Source organism: Megascapheus bottae, chromosome 8, assembly GCF_031878675.1.
Source record: "Megascapheus bottae isolate mThoBot1 chromosome 8, mThoBot2.hap1, whole genome shotgun sequence".
Classification (NCBI taxonomy): Eukaryota; Metazoa; Chordata; class Mammalia; order Rodentia; family Geomyidae; genus Megascapheus; species Megascapheus bottae.
This window is the reverse complement of record NC_143516.1, coordinates 23,137,432-23,160,064: the sequence shown is the minus strand read 5'-3', so window position 1 is coordinate 23,160,064 and position 22,633 is coordinate 23,137,432. Positions and strand designations below refer to the sequence as shown.

Genomic DNA, 22,633 nt, shown 5'->3' with positions numbered 1-22,633 from the left:
TATTATATTGCTCCTTTTATAAAATATTCTCTATATTATTTATTCTATAATAAATTAATAATGTTTTTATCATTATATGTAAAATATAATTTAGAACTCAATCCTAGATTATAATAAGCAAAACCACAATTACCTACAGTGGTCTAGGAATGGACTTTAATCTTTTGGCATTACCGTTACTAGCATAATTTTCTCCTATCGGGATTGCCCAATCACCACACAGCTCTTTGTAAGCATTTAAGTCAGTCACAGCTGTGGAACTTCATATGGTTTCTTTTCCTGACTAGAGGAAAGAAGGATCATTGCTGTCTTCTGGCCAAACAGGTTTCTGCCGTTCTGGGAACAATGAATTCTATGTTAACTTTAGCAGCAGAAGAACCTGTTAAGAAGGATATTCTCAAGAGATATAAAATCATTTGTATTGTAAGTACAAATTTTTTTTTGAGGCAGTATGTACGGTTCTTAATTTTAGTGCTCTTAGTGTACGACAAACATTGAAAGCATGTGACTCTTCACTTTTATTTATTTGAATGCTTCTATTTAAATGTCAAAATTGGTGTAATTCCATTCAGCTTTTGGTCTTATGGCAGCTCTAATGTGAGTGGATGTATTAAATCATGTTGAACAAGTAAGAAATTTGAATAAAAGTGGGCTATATTAGATTGAAAGTCTGGACTCTGAGACAAAACATTTTGCAGGGCTAATTTTCTTTTCCCAGATGATTGTGATTATATTCCAAGTCACTTTTTCACAGCACAACTATTTTAATACTAGAGAGTTAAAAATTAAAATGACTATATTGTCTATAGTATTTTGTGAAACTATTGAGACTAGAGATGGTCTCAGTTGCCTATTTTCTCATTCTTAACATTTTATGTGCTCAGATCTGTCCTAAAAACAGTATGGAATAAAAATTCCCACCTTCCTTGACTTTATGATTCTCTCCTTTTTCTTCACTATCAAACTTTTGGGAAAGGAGAAGAGGGTTCCACATATTATCTTAGTTTTTCACCATTTACCTGTTGAATGTTCACTTTAATAGTTAATCCTTTTTTCTCCCTCCTTCCTTCCTAGAGTACACTTAAGAGCAATACGTGGATGTTGTTTTGAATAGTTTCTTCTCTTAAACTCTTCTCTACCCTTGTTTCCACAATGACAAAGAAATGCTCATGTTTATGACTTTCCATTTATTTGCATTAATGGGCAGATTTACCTTTTTGCTCATATCATGTTACTTGTAAACATTTCCCTGAGCTCTATCTAGTGAATTCTTTTAATATTATCTCCTGTTCCCTTGTGGTTTTAAGACTTGTAGGCAAACCGGCAGTTTTACTAAGTGCCTGTCCGTAGATTTCAAATGCCTCCTGCCTGGCTTGTCAAATCAATCAGTATCTCATACCTAAACCATTTGTATTATTATCTATCACACATATCTTGCTGAAGCTATTTTCTAAATTCTCTAGTAGAGAAAATGTCACCGCCTTCTTCTATGTCTCTCCAGCACTGTTACAGGGAATAAATGAAACAATGTGTGTCTAGATTGAATCTAGAGACCATAACAAGTAAACACCAGTGCTGTGCATTCTACTTTCTCTTTCTCATTTAGAGTACCTGCTACAGCTTTTGTGCTATCTATTACATTTATTCTATCTTATTACTTTGACAAATTATATAATCCTTTGGGAGCAAAACGCATGCAGTACTTTTATTGTTCTTTTTTAGTGCATACAATGAAGTTCAGTATTTTAACTATTTCAGAGGTGCCCTAATGCATCCAAATCATGACAAATGTTTTATTTTAAAAACTGAAGAGTTTCTACTGTGTTCTGAGCACTGTTTATTAAGTTAAGTTAAAGCTATATATTGGATGATCAGTGCATTTTGTAGCTCAGAATCTCCCCTCAGTGCTGTGCTCAGCATACTTTAAAACACATGGGCACCCCAATATCAGGAAGCTTTTGAGGAATTACATATTTAAAAGTATAGGAGATTACATGAGTTTTCTACTCTCAAAAAACTTGCAGAATAATAAAGAAAGCCATGCATATATGAAACAAATATAAAGCCATACAAAGTTTAAATGCATCTTAAGGGACTAAATGCAACCCAAATGTTTGAATTTATAAATCTGTGATACATGAGGTTTACTGTAAGAAGTTTCCCAGTATTGGCTTCACTGCTTGGGTGTGACTCCATTATCATCTTGACAAGGGACTGCCTACTGATGGTGATATTTAGGAATGATTTGTGTTTACTTTCTTTTGTCATCATCTCCAGTGAGACTTCACGTGAGATGTTTTCATATTTTAATGTGATTTCTTGGGAATTCCTTTCACTTCCATGGCAAAAGTTAGGCGTATTAATTTCCCACCTGATATTTCAGAACACATAGAAGCCACTCCAAATCGTTTATGTAGCTCTCAAGCAATTTTATGTGGTGGCTTTGTTTGCTTCCGTCAAATTTATGGTTTGTGCTTTAACCTCCAATCAAGGTTATTGTAAAACACATCCCTAAATAATTTGATGGTATGCCTGTTATTCTTTATGAATTGTACAGCCAGGGAGAGCCATTGCCTGACACTGGATCTCATGAATTATATCAGGGTTTAAAGTAATAACATAATATTCCCTGCACTGAACTTTGTCAGTGGTGGGTCAGACAAGAAGCTCCCAAATTAACTCAAGATATTTTCATGAATCAGGATTAGAACAAATCACTTGCTTAATTATATATATATATAATATATGTAAACACAGGCTAAATATGTTCATCTTCCTCAAATTTCTTATTTTCAGGTGTTAAGTAAACAGTGTATTTCCACCATTGATGAATTTAGTTAGCATGTGTAATTTTGTGCCTATCTCTATTATATCTATTATGTGTATGTATGCATATATGTATATGCATCTATTCGAGATGATAGCTGTGATTTTCCCTGTTTTGTAATAGGTTCTTCTTGCACTGCTGGTGATCGTATCACTTGGATTAGGCCTGGGACTTGGACTCAGGAAACCCGAAGAGCAAGGCATGTATGCTTTTCAGCTTTTTTATCGAAGCATTCCCTGATGTTTCCCCACTTTATCCTTGTCTTAATTCATTAAAACTTATCTTTGCCTCAACCCTTTATTTTGACTTTATGTCATCTTCCTTCTAAGCTTCTCAGTGGTTAGCATTATCCATTGTCATTTCTTGACATTAGTCTTTTACCCTTATACAGAAATTCTTATTTCCTTTTTTGGGGGGGGGCCAGTCCTGGGAGTTGAACTCAGAGACTGGGCACTGCCCTTGGGTATTTTTTTTTCTTAAGTTTAGTGCTCCATCCCTGGAGCCATAGCACCACTTCTGGCTTTTTTTTTTCTTCTGTGTATATGGTACCAAGGAATCAAACCAAGGGCTTTGCGCATGCTAGACAAGTACTTTAGCACTAGGCCATGCTCCTGGCCCAATCCCTTTTTCTTTGAACATCATATCATTCCAACACAGATAACATTGGTAACCAATCTCAGACTTTCTGTCTCAGCTTCTACTATTGTAAATAGTAGACAAAGTGTTCAGGATTCTTGGTCTTTAAAAGGCTTTGTTGCTCCACTACCAAGAACATTTGTGCACTTGAAATTCTATCACTTTTGCTTTCTCTGAAATCCCACCATTTCTTGGTTAGTCAGCACAAAATTCTTGAGAAGCAATCTATAATAAAAGCTGATTTTTTTTCTCATCAGAAGCAAGAAAAAGAGGAGATTCATGTTCCCAAAGCACCTCAGATCCATTTTGCTGAATCTTATTAGTATGAATAGTAAATGCTTCACATAATTGTTATAGAAAACACTTTTGATAATTTTATAATGAACTATTTTGATGTATTACTAAGGTGTAGTAGGAGGCCTGCTGTTGGGTTATTACCTTTTTTTCAATTTGATAATTTCCACTTTAACTTAGAAGAGTCTTTATCAATTCTGAATTAGGGAATCTTTCAAAGTGGTTAATTATTATTTTGAGTCCTACTTTCACTTAAAAATTAACATTCAGTACTTCTATGTAACGTGGGAATGTAGAACAGAAATAGTGAATCGTAGCTAGAAAATGATTGTCTTTTCTTGGTTACTTGGCGTTGTGTTTCCCTGTGGTGGTACCACTGGAAATGAATGAATGAATGTTGCTGGACCATTTTAGAAGTATTATTTTGACATAAAAGCATATAAATTGGCTTGACTTGCCTGACTATTTTGTCATTTAGATAGTTTACACCGATTGAAAAAGGCATATACTAATCTCTGAATAAAATCTCCTTTTGTTCCAGTTCTTTACTCCCGTCCTTACTTTACAACATCTACTGGCTGGCTTCCCAGAGTGCTTCCTTATTCTTCTCCTTTCCTCTCAGCATATCAGCCTTATTAACCTTTCCTTCTCTCTCTCTTTCTCTCTGAGTGCACTGGAATTGGACTTTGGCTCATTTGCATATTCATCATATTTAATATTATTTGACTCTTAGCATATTCATTTCCTTTGTCATTCATCTATCAAGTACCAGCTCAGAACAATTTCTACCATTCTCCACTCAGACCACTTTCCATTAGTAATATGTAATTATCATTCTATTTTTGTGGTGCTCGTCCTGGGGCTTGAACTCAGGACCTGGGCACTTTCTGGGAGCCTTTTTGCCCAAGGCTAGCCCTCTAGCACTTGAGACATAGGTCTACTTCTAGTTTTTTGGTGATGAGTCTTGTGAGTGAGTGGTTGCCTTTGAGCAACAGTCTTCAGATCTCTACCTCCTTACTAGCTATGGTTATGATTGTGAACCACCAAAGCCTGGTAATATGTCATTTTTCTAACATGGTTGCCTTTACATTTTATTGTCTGTGCATTTTTAAAATTATTTTTCAAAAGTTGATTATTGACTGGGTGCTTGTTATTATTCTAACTGGCATACAGTGAAGAGAATAGACAACATTCTTAAAACTCTTAAAGAGTTTCATTTGTAGCATGAGGGGCTGGGAGTGTTTGCCTAGTATGCATGAAGACCTGAGTTGGATTCCTTGGAACCACATACATAGAAAAAGCCAGAAGTGGCCAGGCTCGGTGACTCATGTCTGTAATCCCAGCTACTCAGGAGGCTCTGATCTGAGGATCGAGGTTCAAAGCCAGCTCAGGCAATAAAGTCCGCGAGACTCTTATCTCCAATTAGCCATTAGAAAAAAACAACAACAAAAAGGGAAAGCGAGGCAGCTCAGGCACTAAAGTTCGCGAGACTCTTATCTCCAATTAGCCATTAGAAAAAAACAACAACAAAAACGGAAAGCGAGGCTGAGGCTCAAGGGGTAGGATGGTGGCCTTGAGCTGAAAAACTCAGGGACAGCACCTAGGCTCAGAATTCAAACCCCATGACCCACAGAAAAAAAAACAGAAAAGAAAAACTTGACTGGTTCTGTGGCTCAAGTGACTCTAGACTTGAGAAAGCCCAAGGACAGTGCTGCTCAGGACGTGAGTCCTCATATATATATAAGAATTATATATATGTTGCATATTATCTATACCTATTATACAATACACATATATTGTGAAAATGCTAAACAATAGTAAAACTAATAAACAGGATGTAAAACATTGAGTTAGGGAGAGGTGTATGTGTATGAAAAAACTTGGGTGCCCTGGCCTTTCCTACATTCACCACACATTCTCCTCAGCCCTTAGAATTATCCAGCTTTCTAATTTTTCACAGTGCAGACAGTGAAGGCAATCTTTTGAAGTTGTTTTTCTTGTTGTTGTTCTGATTAATCCTGATTTTTGTTCTTGTGGTTTGATGTGGTAGTTGATATTTCCATTGGCTTTTTCATTTTGCTGGACCTTATGTTCTTCTCTTTTTTTCCTTACATATTAATTTTATTAAATAATGCTTTTGGCAGCTTTCTAAGATAGGATACTTGGGAGATAAAACTTGAGTCCTTGTTGATAGAAAGACAGATATCATCCTAATCTAACCCTTGATAGTTTGCTTAAATACTGAACTCAAAGGCAAAATTACTTTCTGCCTAGTTGAAGGCATTACTTTCTTATCTTCTCATATCCTGTGTTGCATTTAAGAAAATTAGATACCTTTTTAGTTTGTGAACATTTGTACCTTGCTGATAATAACTTTGAGGGGGGTCTCTCTTTTTGAGCCACAGCTACACTTGGTGACTAATTGGAGATAAAAGTCTCATGGACTTTTCTGCCTGGACTGGCTTTGAACTGTGATAATCAGATCTCAGTCTCCTGAGTAGCTAGGATTACAGATATGAAATATCAGCACCTGACAGTTCTGATAATTTTATTAATAACATCATCTCTATTTTTTCTGATTTTATGTCTAGGTATTAGCTCTTTTAAATTTAAATTTATTTTAAGTGATATTGAACAATATAAAAATTACATGTACTTATGGGGGACCTTGTGATGTATGGATACATATTTGGATATGTTTTATAATGTTCAAATCAGGTAAAAAAACATCTCATTTTCATTCCTTGCAGCAAAACAATTCAAAATCCTAGCTTTTGGAAATATTAAATAACTTTTGTTATCAAAGTGCAATAGCAAATAATTTCTTGCTTCTACTTTTAACTTTAGTCCTCTAATTTTAACATGGCACAAAAATGTACCTTTCTCCATCTCTCTCTATCCTCTACTATCTCAGTCTCTGGTAACTATCATTCTATTCTCTACCCCTCCGAGAACACTAATTGAAATTGTTAATTACTTTGTAAACACCATTTATTATATTGGTCAACAAGTTAATGAGGTTACAGATCATGAGGTTAGAGATCATGATTCTATCAATGATTATCTGTCCTCAACATTTTTCATCACTTGTATTGTTCAGTGTTGTATATTTTATTTGTTGGCTTCCTGTTCCAAAAGGCATGGGATGAAGCTTCTTGGTCACCAGTCCTTCTTTCGCCAGTATTCTGCAGATGGCTTTGCCTCTGGTTTTAAAATTCATAATTCCTTCCCCAAGACTCAGTGGAGTCTCCTTGCCTCCCTCCTGGTCTTTGTCAGACTGTCTGCAATTGTATATTCCCAGTACATATTGATGACTCATGATTTAGTACACCACACTGGCAGAACATGCTGACCCATGAAAATCATTAGTTGATTCAATCCTGCTCTGTGCTAAGTACTTCTCTGTAATTCTGTTATCTATATATGAGATACTGCATAATATCTAAATGTTAGTGGCCTTATGCCCTTTATTTTACAGGAAGCTGCAGAAAAAAATGCTTTGACTCATCATTTAGAGGACTGGAGGGCTGTCGGTGTGATCAAGGATGTAGAGAGAGAGGCGATTGCTGTTGGGATTATGAAGACACCTGTGTGAAATCAAGTATGGATTTTAAAACTGTTTCATAGTGTGGTAATTGTGCTATCATTCCTGTATGTTCAAACAGTCATCTAGGCTTTGTGTATTAGTTTCCCAGAACAGCCAAAATAAAATACCACAAACCAAGTAACTTAACAAAAGCAAGAATTCATTGTCTCAACACCTAAGCCCTAATCTTAGATACTTCTGAAGACTTTGGGAGAGAGAATCTATTGTATACCTCTTTCTTAGCATCTGTCTAGTTGTTGGCTATCTTTGACACTCTTTGGCAGGTTGCAACACAACTTCCAATTGTCATTACCTTCATATAACCATCACTTTTACAGTCTTCCCTCTATATGACTCAGTGTTCAAACTTCCCCTTCTTACAAGAAAAATCATGAGATGAAGGCCTGCTCCAGTAATTTTATTTTATTTGGTTATTCGCAAGAAATTCAGATACAGGTAAGATCATATTTACAGTTAATGGGGATTCAGATTCTAGCATCATTTTAGAGGACAAAATTGAATCCATAGTACCTTTTATAGGTATCTATACAACGTCTCTTACTATCATTGTCCACTTGGCAGTATAAAATACAGGAGTCTATACTATATTTCCTAGAGAAAATGAAGTGTTGCATAATTAAGTTTCAGTGGTGTTCTACTATGGCTTAATTTCACCTCCCTTCCTCCCTCCCTTCCTCTATTCTTCCCTTCTTCTCTCCCTTCCTTCCTCCATTCCTTCTTTTGCTATTTTGAGTCTATGTAGCCCAGGCTAGCCTATAACTTCTAGTATAGTCTAGGCTGAGTTAAACTCATCTTCTTCCTGTTTTTGCCTTTTGGATGATGGGATTATAGACATCCAGTCTAATTTCATTTGAAGTTGTCCTTGAACTTCATACTTTACAAGTTTCACTTGGAATACTAGTGTTCCATACTGCAGTTATCGAAACATTCACTGGCAGGTGAAACACAACAGCTCTCCATCTTTAATCCTCTTATGTAGTCAGGGAAGGGGGGGGTACTTGCTTAATGGTGGGGGAACAGTGAATATTGGAATGGTAGCATCCTTTACACTGTGTTCTCTGAAAAGGACAGGAGACGGAGAGAAGTGCACAGTAGCTATAAGTAGCTCTGTATTTCCTTTATTTTCCTCAATCTTTTCTTTCCAAGTCAGTAATAAATGGAAGCACTCAACATTCATGTATTTAACGAGGCCATCAAGCACAGAGTGGATATGATTTTAATGACTGTTCCTTAACAGGAGGCAATGGAAAGAAGTTCTCCCCCAGATTCTTGCTGCTTGTAGAAATAGGATTTGAATTGCTCTCTCACTAAGTACAAATTCTCAGAAAAGATCCAAGCTGTGGTCAGATCTGACTTACCATTTCCATCCTTCCTGCCTGTGTCCCTATAGGAATGATTGTTCTATTACTTTTGTGATCTCTGTTCCTTTCCCTGTTAACTGTCAGAAGACAAGGCTGGGCAAAGCTACTTCTGGGTAGCTATATTTAGTTTCAGGATAATGATGTTTCACCATGGGAAAATCCTGCTCTTGTAATCAGGGTTCAGAGCTTCTCATACTTAAAGCTTGTAATGCACATTTCGGTCTCCTATCCATGCTAAAGGAAAATTAAGCCATGGCTTACCTTTCTGGTTTTGAATGATAGATTTCCATTTGTGAATGCAGATAAACCACAACATTTGACAGTGTTCCAACAATACAGGAAGAGATGCATGACATTTAAATGTATTTGTACTTAGCTCAAAAATAACTGAATGGTCTTACTTAACAGCTGCCATATGGACATGCAATGTATTTCGCTGTGGGGAGAGCAGACTGGAGTCCAGCTTTTGCTCTTGTGCAGATGACTGTTTGCAGAGGAAAGACTGCTGTGTTGACTACAAGAGTGTTTGCCAAGGTAAGAAAAGGATGTTGGTGTCGTTGCCTCTGTGAGTTCACTGGAATTTGCTATCTTAGAGCTATAAGCTGTAAAGCGTTAGGCAAATCAGAGAACTTCAGTTAGTACTCCATATGGACGAAAATGATCCAAGGTGTTTACTCTGGGAGGAAGTGTGGCTTATACACTATCGAGGGAGCCCTTCCCATAGGCCCAGAAAAAAGAGCTTACAGTTTCATATTGGTCTAGATGGCAAGATTGTTTACTGTCCAATGACCATGCCAGATATTCTTTTTTTTTTTGATTTGCATTTCTTTTTTTTTCTTTTCCATATTTTTTTTATTGTAATTAGTAAAAGGGTTACATGATATTTGCCAGATAGAAGGTGCATTAATTCACATACATTGATACCCTTTCACATGTCTTGGTACCCATTTCCCTCCCCCCCACACCCCCCACCCGTCTTGGTTTTCCCCCCTTCCCTATCAAATTTCAAATATCCAAATACAAATAAATTCAATATATCAGATAACAAAGTGAGATACTATACCAATATGAGATAACCAAGGGACAGCAAAGGAGATGAGAGACAACATAGTACATTAAGGACAACAATCATTCATTATATGGCTTTTGTTTCAATATCCTGGAGGTCCTTTCAATTAGCTTCACATTATATGGCCTTATGCCATACCAGATATTCTTGTGGTTTGAGATGCTGAATGATAGAGCTTAAAGTTAAGACACTAGAGAAGAGATGACCTAGATCAAAGATCAGTAGATATGTTGAAGCAATTGTGGCTGGAATGGTTAAACGACTAAGGAACCTGAGAGGGTTCATGCAGATTCAAGATTACAGTTCAAGTACTCAACCAATTTCACAAGCTCCCTAAAATGATTTGAAGTTCTTCTTTTAAAATCACCATTACCACCATTATCTGATGAAATTTATGACAATGCATACACACATATACTACACAAAATTTTATTACATTTTAATCCCTTTTTCATATGACACCATACTCAACTAACCTAACTTATACTTTTAAGTATTTCACAACAAAAATCATTTGCAATTAGAGGAATATGTTATAGTAGAAATGTCACCAGAATTGGATTCATGGGTCCAGAAATGGTAGAAGTAAGTCTGGACCCAGAACAGTACAGACAAGGCTTGTATTTTTTGAATTGGCATATTGAGAAATTCATAGGGCTGCGAGTTTGGCCTAGTGGTAAAGTGCTTGCCTCGCATGCACGAAGACTGGGGTTCAATTCCTCAGTACCACATACATAGAAGAAATTCATGATGACACTACAATATATGTATGTATGTATGTATGTATGTATGTATGTGTAACATTTTCTTTATCCATTTAATTCCATCAATGGGCACTTAGATTTAGTCATAACTAGTCTATCATGAATAGTTCTGTTATCCAGAGTGGAACAGATGGATCATATGAGAAGCGTTTGGTTTTTTTTTTTTTTTGCTAGTCCTGGGACTTGAACTCAAGACCTGGACACTGTGCTTGGGCTTTCTCAAGGCTAGTGCTCTACCACTTGAGCCACAGCATCACTTCCATCTTTTTCTGTGTAGGTGGTACCAAGGAATCCCCAAAGTTTCCATTCAGGCCCTGTATGCACATAAGAAACTTAAACTGATAGAGATTGGTTAGTCTTGACTTGTTGATATCAGAGCTTAATTGTGGCACCTCACTGACTACTAGGTTGACACAGGTTTTCAGAAGGCTTCTGTGTGATTAGATGTGTTTTCACATGCTATATGGGCTCATTCATCTTACAGGCTTTTCCAATACAGGTTTTGCTGATTGCATCCTTTGTGACTTTAGTAACTCTGTCCGTCCGTCCGTCCGTCCATCCGTCCGTCCATCCGTCCGTCCGTCCATCCATCCATCCATCCATCCATCCATCCATCCATCCATCCATCTATCTATCTATCTATCTATCTATCTATCTATCTATCTATCTATCTATCTATACATATTAGTAGATAGAGCGAGAGGACTTTGAGATTCAGAGGTCATTTATTCATTTAGGTTTTGCAAGAGCTGGTGGAGTTATAATGTTACCTGCATCTTGAGGCACACCATGCCTGTCTGTGACATTGGTAATCATTCCCAGCACCATTCGGGCTCGCACATGCTGACATTCATCTCTTGTCATGTCTACACCATTACTTAGCTGGACTCTCTGTAGAAAGAAATGTCCATGAAGCAAGATTTTTCAGCTGATTTATTTTTATTCTAACAGTTGGGAAAACATTGTGCTTGGGGGGAGGGGTAAAAACCACATTATTAACAGCCAGAAAGAATACCCCTTTGTTTTTTTTTTTTTTTTTTTTTTTTACCTAAAGGATTCTCCTTTGTTTTCCTTAGAAGTATGGTTTCCTGGCATTCAGAGTACAAGCAAATCTTCAGAGGCACTGAGTTGTAAACATACGGAATAGTGCTTCCTGTGTTCTGGAAGAAATTAGTCATCAGAGCAGCACAGAGTTAAGCGGTTTAGGAACTTCATGCCCACTGAACTCATGCTTCTTTTTCTGTATTTGGTACAACAGTGTAAAGATTGTGATCTGCTTTGCAGGTGAGACACCATGGGTGACAGAAGAGTGCACCACAACCCCGCAGCAGCCCCAGTGCCCAGAAGGGTAAGTGTGCCTGACATGAGTTTTGGCACCCTCCTTCCACAGTCATTGAGAGGCAGGGTAGAATTCCACCCACTCTACTTTGATTTTTTAAACAGAATGATTAACACAGGATTGGAGGCCTTGAGGCTTCAAAGTCAACAGACCTTTGCTTGCTCTACTGTGTGCAAAGCGATTTCATATTAATTTATTATCTTCACGTCTCACCTAAAATAATGGTTGAAGTATTAAAGAACTAAAGTACCCATGATCCTCTGGGCAGGACTGGAATTTAGACTGAAATTATTCCTGCTAGAACTTTTTCCTGCCACCACAAATTTCTTCTTACTGAGGGAAGGGGAACAGGTTCAGAGGAGGAAGGCCTCACAGTTAAAGGATGACATTGCCAACGTGGAAGAGAGGCCTTTGTCAGGTAAACATGAGAACACGCCTGCAGTGGGAATCCCCACCCCAACCATGCCTCTTAGCATGTTTATGACTGGTGTGGCCTGGACTTTGCTTAGGCATGGGGTGATGACCACAACATCTATGTACATCATCTTTTCCCTTTGTCACTTTCCAGAACACTTTTCTGGGCTTGGCAGGGGGAAGACAATGGTGAATGTGGGAGAAATAAAGCTATATAGCTTTAGGAAAGATCAACATTTTAAAATGGTGTCACTTCATTAAGAAAAAGTGTTTGAGTCCACTGCCATGGACCTGTAAGTCCCATTTACTTGGGACACTGAGGGAGATGGACTATTTTTTTTTTCTCTGTGGTTTCATTTTTATTTTTATTTTTGCTGGGTAGAAGAGCCAACCTAGGTCTTTATGCATGCAAGGTAAGCACTCTGAGATGGACTATTTTAACTTAGGAGTTCAGGGCATTCTGGGCCACGTAGTGAGAGGTCCTGTCTTAAAAAAAAAAGTACATATAGGGTTAAATAAAAACTCTTAGAAATAAAGGAGCTCAGAATTAAAAAAAAAGGTTTGTTGGTTTATATAGATATCAGCAAACAAACAAAAAAAACCCTCAAAGCAAAAGAAAATAAAACAAAACTTGGACTAGTTCTCACAACTTCCAGCAAAAGGAAGGCTGTTGGAAAGGGTTCATTGGATCGGATCAGAGAGCATATTTTTATTAGGTAAACTGGGGAAGGAAGGCATGATTTGTTCCCACTGACCCTAGACTGGCAATAGAACAGAGAGGAGAGCTGAACGCTGAATGCTTTGGGTGGGTGGACAGCCCTTAGGGAAAAGTCTTACCCTATCTGGATTGGCGGGGGTTGTGAGCAGGGGGAAGTGGCACCAAAGGTGGCAAGATAGGTTTCTAGTTAAAAGTATTAACATCAATTCAAAAAGGTAAAGTGGTCTTTTCGTTTGTTTGTTTAAAGTGGCGATGGTTTGTAGATTATCAACTGATTAACTCCCCCGCTTCCCTGTCTTCCACACTTATATTTATGACATCTCAAACTTTTCTTCAACTGAGAGAAAAGGCTGTATTGGTTTGCCCCAATCCTCAGCTCCCAGCTGGTCAACAGCTTCTGGACAGAGAAACAAAGGAGAGGAGTTTGTGTCATGGTTTTGCCTGAGGGATTTTGTGTGGGTCACTTCCCAGAGCTTCATCTGTAAAGTGGCAATAGTAATACTGATGCTGGTATGCTAGGTTCAGACTTTACAGAAGAACCCAGTGATATAAAAGAAGAGGAGATGTTTGCTTCATCCTGAAATATTAGTCTGTGAAGGAGGATGTAGGGTAAGAATGTTTGTCGAGTATGTTTGAGGCCTTGAGTTCCCTTTCTAATGTCACAAAATAACAATAAAATGAAGTAAATCAAATTAAAATAACCAAACCAACTTTATTTGTAGTGTAAGGCATATGGCAATTATTCAAACTTTTTAATGTTTTTCTATTGGTGCTTTTCTTTAATTATTTTCTTAAGTGAAGTTGACATTTGAAACTATTTTAGTGTGCTCAGAGCCAAACATCGTAATTCTAGATGGCTTTCTTCAGGGTCAAATTACACTGTGACTCATTTCTGTCAAAGCTCAGTAAATGTAACAGATGTGCTCAGGGTACAGTTCACTGGCAAAGTGCATGCTTAGCATACATGAAGTCCAGGGTTCAATTCTGAGCACCAAAATAATATTTACTATAGTTACCATAATTATTATAAATTACAATAACACTTATGTAGTTATTTTTATGTACCAACATATATATATATATTGTGGGTCATGGGACTTGAACTCTAGGCCTGGGCACTGTCCCTGAGCTCTTCAGCTCAAGCCCACTTCTGCTTCTCTAGAAATTAATTGGAGATAAGAGTCTCAAGGTCTTAGTGTCTGGGCTGGCTTTGAACCTTGATCCTCAGATCTCAGCCTCCTATGTAGTTAGGATTATAGATGTGAGCCACCACTCACAGCTCAACATGGAGTTTTATGTAATAATTTTCTGACATGCTATTCCTTGTGAAATATTTCTCATTGTTCCTTGTAAAGATTCCTTGGAGGCAGCCCCTACAGTCTTTACCCAATTGTAATGAAGTCCATTTCACAAGGCATATAGCTGTGAGGCAAATTACCCTAGGTTGCAATACATTGCCTGTGATCTCTGGAGGCAGGGATGGCTGCATGGGTACATGGCTCTAGTTTGTGTAGCTTGGTGTTCCCTCATTGTTTGACTGAGCTTGTGACACTGTGCGATTGGCCAGAACAGGAGATAGAAAAGTAGAACTCAGGAAAGAATTATTTGTGGCCCTAAGGTTCTCTCTTCTGCCGATAATTGGGAAGAAAGAGACATGAGGTGAGTATGTGTTCCTTCTAGAAAGCATTAGATCCTCTGACCCTAAATAATCAGCCCCAGACTGGCACATCACTGTCCACCAAGAATTTGGAACAGTGGAAAAAAGATATTATACATGACTGAGATTATTACTGACTTTGGCAAGACCAGAAAGGAAGTGATAAAGACCATGGTGTTGATGATAGTGAAGGGGTTGTTGACCATTTCCCTCCAGCCTCTCATTCCATAGATCCCACTGGAGTTATTCCTGTCCACACACACCCATGCCCTCCATTCCTGTGAGTTTCCTGTGTGGTGTCTGCCTAGCTTTATTGTCCACTGATAACCTCAGTGAAACCCACTTTATTTTTGTCAGTCGTGGGGCTTGAACTCTGGGCCATGAGCATTGTCCCTGAGCTCTTCAACTTAAGACTACTACCCTACCCCTTGAGCCACAGCGCCACTGCCAGTTGGTTAATTGGAGATAAGAGTCTTAAGGACTTTTGTGCCCAGGCTGGCTTTGAACCGAGAGCCTCAGATCTCAGTGAGCCACTGCAGATATGATGACCAATAGTGTAGATCTGCCTCTACCAGTAGTAGAACACTATGGATACGTCACTTGATTCTCTCTACCTGTCCTATTGGTAAGCTGAAAGTAATGTTAATACCCAGTTGCAAGTGATTGTTAGGTAAGTTTTTGCTTATGACAACAGGAAATGAAAGAAATAAGATGGAATATATATATATATATATATATATATATGTACTAGGGCTTGACCTCTGGAGCTTAAAACCAGGGCCTTAACATTGCTTGGCTTACTGCTTCATTGGCACTTTACCACTGGAGCTATTCCTCCAAGTAGTTAGAATTACAATCATGGGTCACCAGTGTCCTGGTGAGATGATAATTCTTATCATCCATCATGTCTATATTCAAGTTTTATCAAAGGTTGTAAAAGTATTATGGATTAAATGATCAGCCTTACTAGCAACCAGAAAAATAAAACAAAGCTAGGTAGTTTTCATTCCTCAAAATAATCAGTATCCCATGACTTGTGTAAAATACTATTTATCTTGATCATAAAAGAAGAAGAAGAGAACTGACAAATATTTTAGCCTATGTATTCTTAGATGAGGAAACTTAATCTTTAGGCATGTAGCTTCAGGAAACAAGTGCGGGTCTCAGTCATGGTAGTTCAGCAGAAAATGTGCCCTTGGACTCAGCTTAGTAAGGTTGGAGAGTCTGTAAGATTGTTAATTTCTTACTGCCATATGGTAATTAAACCTAAATGATAATAGGATTGAGCAATTGTTACTTAATCCAGAAATGATTCTTTTGTTATATTGCCTACACCTTTTTAATTGTAGAGGGTTGTTCTGAAAAGTGTACTTTTCTAACAAAAATACATGATTGTTTTCCATTTTCAGGTTTGATCTGCCACCAGTAATCTTGTTTTCCACGGATGGCTTTAGAGCTGAATATCTAAACACATGGGATACTTTATTACCGAATATCAACAAACTGAGTAAGTTCTGCATAGTCACTTGTAGATGATAAAGACCTGCTTAGTAATCGCAAGGTGAAGCAATGTCTTTCTTTTCAACCTTTAGCATGTGTGGTTCATCTCAGTAACCAGGTCCTCCCAAAGTCTTTGAGGCCTTACAACAGGCTCCCTATACATTTTTAGTAAGGAGGGGAGTTTCCTGCTTGTTGGCTCCTTCTCCCTTTTTAAATTTTTAGTAGCACACTCATCTTCTGTTTGGTTAATGTAATTTGTTCCATATTTGAATATAACATTTGTTCACTGGAAATCTGTTTAAGTAAACCATCTCAAAGGCAGCATTTGTCAGAACTGGGTTCTACGTCTCAGCTAGGTGCTATGTTTCACTGAGACAGAAGCCAGGGGGAAGCTGGATAACTGGACAGGTCCAGCATCTTATCTTCCACAAGACCCTCCAGAGTCAGGATCTGCTTCAGCTCTGGAGCCAAATGCCTGGAAACTGGTCTTACCAGTTCCTAGCCATGGTATCTCCTGAAGCCTTCTTCAACTTTGAGGGCCCAGTGTATTATATGGAAAGTGGTCACTTCTAAACTGACAGAACTGCTGTAAGATCATTGGCAAGATTTCAGTTATTGCAATGATTGGTTTAACTATTGTGTTTAGCACAGGGATGTGCTTCCATGTTAGAGCATTCAGCTTTCATGAAACTTGATAAAGTAATAATAAAGAAAAGTTGAGTACCGAAAATTCACAGAGTACTAGCTTCTGGCCTATATTCTTTTTTTGTTTTTTAAAATTTTTATTTTATCATCAAAGTGACAGTTACATTCATAAGATAGTGAGTACATTACTTAAAATTTTTATTAAAGAATTTATTAACATTAATTACCCCTTTCCATGGTTTTCTCTCATTTTTCCTTCTCCCACCCCTTCCAAGCTGCAGAGTACATTTCCAACATATTGCCTTGTGAAAGCCGCTATTACACTGATTCATCCTTTCTCCTTTGTCTCATTATCTTGTTTTTCCCCTTCCCTTCCCTGATTCAAATAAACAAAAAAAATGTGTATATATTACAGCAGGTACCAAAGCCAGATACAGCATTAACAGAGGACAAATTCTAATGGAAAAACAGAAAAAGGTAAACAAAGAAGTAAAGATATAACTTCACATTCTTAGTAGAAGATCAAAAAGGTACAATAGTCATGTGCATCTGATCATATAAAATAATATTTATCAAAATGAACTCCAGGAATGACAACAACAGGCCATTTTCTTTTACTTGTTTGTTCGTTTATCTGTCTTTGGAAGTGTAAGAGAGGCAATTAAAATGGAATAAAGAATGAATAAATACATCAGTGAGACTCACTACACCAATGTTTGAAAAAGAATTATAAACTTGTGGGTAGGGATGAAGACATGGCCTATATTCTTTTTTTTTTTTTTTGCCAGTCCTGGGCTTGAGCTCAGGGCCTGAGCCCTGTCCTTGGACTTTCTCAAGGCTAGAGCTCTACCACTTGAGCCTCAGCACCACTTCCAGCTTTTTTTTTTCTATGTATGTGGTAGCGAGGAATCGAACCCGGGTCTTCATGCATGCTAGGCAAGCACTTTAACCACTAGGCCAAACTCCCGGCCCCGGCCTATATTCTTTACTACTCTGTCTTACAGTTCCTGTCTTTTATCTCCACACTCCTCAAATTTTATGACTATTTATGACTTTGTTTTTATTTTTCTCTAAATTATCAGAAAACAGCAATTTCATTCTAAATTAATTTGAGTTTTCTGGGCCTCAGTTTTCTTATGTGCAAAATGAAAATACAAGGTCTAATATTTTGGTGGTACTGGAATTTGGGCTCAGAACCTTGCATTTGTAAGGTGAGCACTCTACCACTTGAACCATATTCCTTACCCTTGTTTGATGTTTTCTTTTTCCCCCAGATAAGGTCTTGTGCTTTTTGCCTATGGCCATAGTTGGACTATGATCCTCCTGTTAGCTGGAATTACAGGCACAAACTACTTGTGCATGAATTGTTTGTTGAGATGTTGCCCTATTGCACTGGTCTTCAATGACAGTCCTGATTTCTTCTTCTCAAGTAGTTGAGATTACAGCTATTAACACTATACTCAGCTTAATGGTTTCTTTTGCTATCTGTAGCTCTAAGATAGATCTTGCTTATAAAAAGATAGGCTACTTCTTCCTGCAAGTGGAGGTGCTTTTTTGTCTTTAGCACCTCTTTCACTCTTTGAGATGGATCTTGAGTATTAGCAAAGAGATTGAGAATTTTCCAAATCTGAGACTTGCCACTTCTTGCTCAGTTACTTTGGCTTGCACAGTTAGCTAACCTTTCTCAGTTCTTATTTCATCATCTAATTTTGACTTGGCAGTACGAATATCAAACTGGTGTAAAAGGGACTTCAGCTAGCTAGGATGAACTGAAAGCCTGCTCAAGTGGAATAATTTCATTTGCTCTTTTCATCACATGGAACATTGGAAATGGTTTCAATGGACTATTTGATCATCGAGAACTTTCTGGCTTCTAGTGTTTCAAATACATTTTCATCAGGCAACGCTCCTTGGATCCTCAAATATATAAAGATGTCACCAAGTCTGCCAATACCAACTCAACCCCTTTTTAGTTTCAACTTAGGATAGAAGTGTTGAGATACGGTTAGTTTTGTGGCACCCTGGAGTTGAGATAGGTAGGTGAAGTAGAAAGGATATGGCCCCATTCATGTGTCCCATCACGTTGCCTGGGTTGAGTTTAATTTTGATTGTGGAACTGAGAATGAACTAAAATAACAGGAAATTGAGTTGTGTGTAGTAGTAACTACTAAGTGGGATGAGGTGGAAACAGTATTTTAACTTAGTGTGAGTGGCCGTAGACAAAAAAGGGCCAGGAAACTGTCCAGTGAGATGGAAGAATCTGGCCTGAAGTAGAAGCCAGCCTTCCTAGAAAGTTTGGTGAAATACTAGAGATAGAACAAAACTGAAAGTAGCAGGTAGATGGCAAAGATCCAGCAGGTAGCATATGCAAAGTCTGAAAGATTAGAGGTAGCCAAGTTACCATTCACAAGCAAAAGCTAGACTCTTCAGTTTTCCATAGTAGATACCATTTGTTTCCTGCCTTCTTTATTTTGGTAAGGATACATGGCATAAAATTGACCCTCTTGCCATGGTAGTACATGCTGACCTTGAACTCACTATCTAGACAAGGCTATCCCCTAACTCCTGATCCTTTTGTTTTTGCCTTCTGAATGCTGAAATTACAGACATGAATTACATTTAGAAGCTTAGAAGGAGTAGATAATGTACTCTAGACCTCAGCATCTCCCTAGGAAGGGAAAGAGTTGGACCACATATCCAAAGTCTTGTCTTTTCTGGGAACTTCCCAAGCGGTCTATCTTGCTTGACATGTAGTTCCAACTGGACTCAGGATGTTTTAGTTAGCTGGGGGTAACAAAGATAGTGGCTTGATCTACTACTACTGTACCTTCACCGCTGACCTCATCACAGAAGTGAACAAGGGGAAATGGCACTGTGGCTAGTCTTGAGCAAAAGAGCTTAGGGTCAGCACTCAGGCTCAGAGTTCAAGCCCCATGACTAACAAAAAGAATAGAAGTGGGTGGGGCCTCTCAAGATACATCTTTTTCCTCGGAATAGAAGAAGTTGGAGTATGCAGTGTGATCCAACTTTTCTAGAGACTGCCCAGGGGAGTATTTTCAGTCTTGCTTATCTCAGAGCACTAAAGGACCATGGAGATTCTAGGTACCAGAAGATTTAAAGTGTCTGAGGCTGTAAGCATTTATGAATCTGGGTTTCCTACTTATGTTTCAAGAAAATAAAAACAGAAATCAACTTTGTTGCTCATTATATAACTTCTCCCCCCTCTTTTTAAATTACATAAGTGGATTAGATGTCATTTTATTATTGAATCCCATGGCTTCTTAATGGTAGTAAATGTGTCTGTTTCTAATTGTGTGCAAGAATTTTTATTGATGTTTTGGACTAAAACAAAAATTGAAATCAATCTTAATTTATGAAGTATGCCTTTTCTATCAAGTCTAAGTGGTTCTCAAACTTAAATATATTGGAGTTATCAAGGTTGCGTGTTAAAAATGTACATTATTTTTTTTTTGAGCTCTCTTTCCTCTCCCATCAGATGGCTTTCTGTGGTAGAGTTTTTTTTGGTGTTGGTTAGGTGTTAGACGATTCTGAAAGAAGAAATCTCTGGATCGTATTGGAAACATAACACAGTGGCTAGGGAGTAGACTAGCCTCAGACCCACTGGGAAAACCATTCATTGTTTCCAGTTACAAGACTTGTTACTTTTTGGCTAAGTGTCAATTTTATTTTTATGTTTAAAGTAAATAGAATCTATTGGGAAAACTTTCTCCTTGAATCAGAGGCCATAGAATTTTGATATGGAAACTTTCTTGTCCTGCTCTGCTACAAAGGAAATATCACTGTGTTCCAATAACTCTGACCTCCTTAGACAGGGTGATTGTACAGCTTGAAAACAACAGAACAATGAAAGCAAAATGAGTGGCATATTTTGTGAAACACAAATTACAGGAAAAAAAACTTGCCCCTGAGCTGACAAGAATAAGCAGCAAAGTCAGCCCATTTTGTAAACATTTGTTAAGTTATAGGAATGTTCATCTGACCAACAAATGCTATAGAAATGCTTCCTGTGATGACATGCAAAGAAGAGAGCAGCAAAAGCAAACTAGGCTGCGAGTGAGTACTTCAGAGCATTTTGAGGGTTAGGGGTCAGTAAGCTGAGCAGGCTCATGGCTCCCGCCTCCTCTGCCTGATTGGATTTTTGTACAGCCTGTCTTATGCTAAGAGTACTTTTACATCTTAAAATGGTTTAAGAAGTATAATATCAATCTGGGCACTGTGGCTCACACCTGTAATCCTAATTACTCAGGAGGCTGAGATCTGGGGATCATGGTTCAAAGCCAGCCCAGGCATGAAAGTCTCTGAGATACTTACATCTAAAACCAGAAATGGCACCATGGCTCAAATGGTAGTGTTAGACTTGAGCTGAATTGCTCAGGGACAGCACCCAGGCCCAGATTTCAAGTCCCAGAACTCCTTACCCCCCCCCCCAAAAAGAAGCATAATAGTGTCTAACATGCAAATATATATATAATATATAAATATATAAAATTCAAATCTCAATATCTATCATTATAGATTTAGTATACCACAGCATTCATGCATGTTGGTATCATATATATATATTACACCAACTATATATACATACATATACTATATATATGCTATATATACATAGTCTATATATATTTTTTTTGATTAGTTATGGGTCTTGAACTCAGGGCTAAGGTGCTGCTGTCCCTTAGCTTTTTTGCTCAAAGGCAATTCTCTATCACTTTAAGGCACAGCTCTACTTCCAATGGAGAAAAAAAAATCTCATGGACTTTACTGCCCAGGTTGGCTTTGAACTGTGATCCTCAGCTCTCAGCCTCCTGAGTAGCTAGGATTATCAATGTGACTCACCAACACTGGGCTGTTGATGTCTTATCCATGAGTGCTCCATGCATGGCAGAGCAGAACTGCTGTGACAAAAACCATAGAGTTTGCAAAGTATAAGTGATAAAACAACTTATTAATCTACTAAAAGTGGACGTTTCTTGGAATAGAAGCCATGAAAGGTCAGAACACTTCACTCCTTTACTCCTTTTTTTGGGATTAGTACTTTTTAAAATTTTTATTAAAGAATTTATTAACATTGATTTTTACATCATATCTCAAATGCCATGTTTAACAAACAAGTATTCAAGAAGGGAATCTCTATATAGAATCACTGGAACTTAGATTTTAGAACATAATTAAAATTAGGCTGAAGGTTTGTGTGTCATAGATACATATTAATCTATGTAATAAATCATTATGTCTATAGAGTCATAAATTTTTATTTCTATGTAGTTATGTTCTTATCTTCAATACCATGTCCATAGCATTGGGTACATAAATATTGTGTCATTGCTCTTGTACTGTTTGGATCTAATAGCCACATATTAAGGACACCATGTGCCTTTTGTTCCTTTGGTCTTAACCTGTCTCACTCAACATGATTTGCTCTAGATTCATCTACTTCCCTGCAAACGTCATTATTTTATTTTGTCTGTTGGCTATATAGAATACCATTGTATATATATACCACATTTTCTGTATCCATTCATCTGCAGTAGGGCATCTGGATTGTTCCCATCTCTTGGCTATTGTGAATAGTCCAGAGATGAACATAGCTGAGCAGGTGTCCTTATCATACCCTGGGTTATGATGCTCAGGGTAGATGCCTACGACTGGTATGGAGGGAATGTAGGGAAGGTGTATTTTCAGTTAAGAAACCTCCTCACTGCTTTCCAGAGTGGCTGAACTTGTTTACATTCCATCCAGCAGTGTAGTAGGGTTCCTTTTTCTCCACAACCCTGCCAG

The 22,633-nt window shown here is 37.8% G+C and overlaps 1 protein-coding gene across 1 annotated transcript in view; it reads left to right on the top strand.

The window, feature by feature from the left end:
- Positions 1–295: 295 nt before the first annotated feature.
- Positions 296–22,633, top strand: part of Enpp3 (ectonucleotide pyrophosphatase/phosphodiesterase 3) — a 69,096-nt gene continuing 46,758 nt past the window's right edge. The window contains exons 1-6 of the mRNA XM_090338113.1: positions 296–423; positions 2,951–3,030; positions 7,240–7,358; positions 9,134–9,259; positions 11,843–11,906; positions 16,096–16,193. Coding sequence (XP_090194239.1) covers positions 346–423; positions 2,951–3,030; positions 7,240–7,358; positions 9,134–9,259; positions 11,843–11,906; positions 16,096–16,193 — 565 coding nt within the window. The 5' untranslated portion in view covers positions 296–345. The remainder of the gene's footprint in view (positions 424–2,950; positions 3,031–7,239; positions 7,359–9,133; positions 9,260–11,842; positions 11,907–16,095; positions 16,194–22,633) is intronic.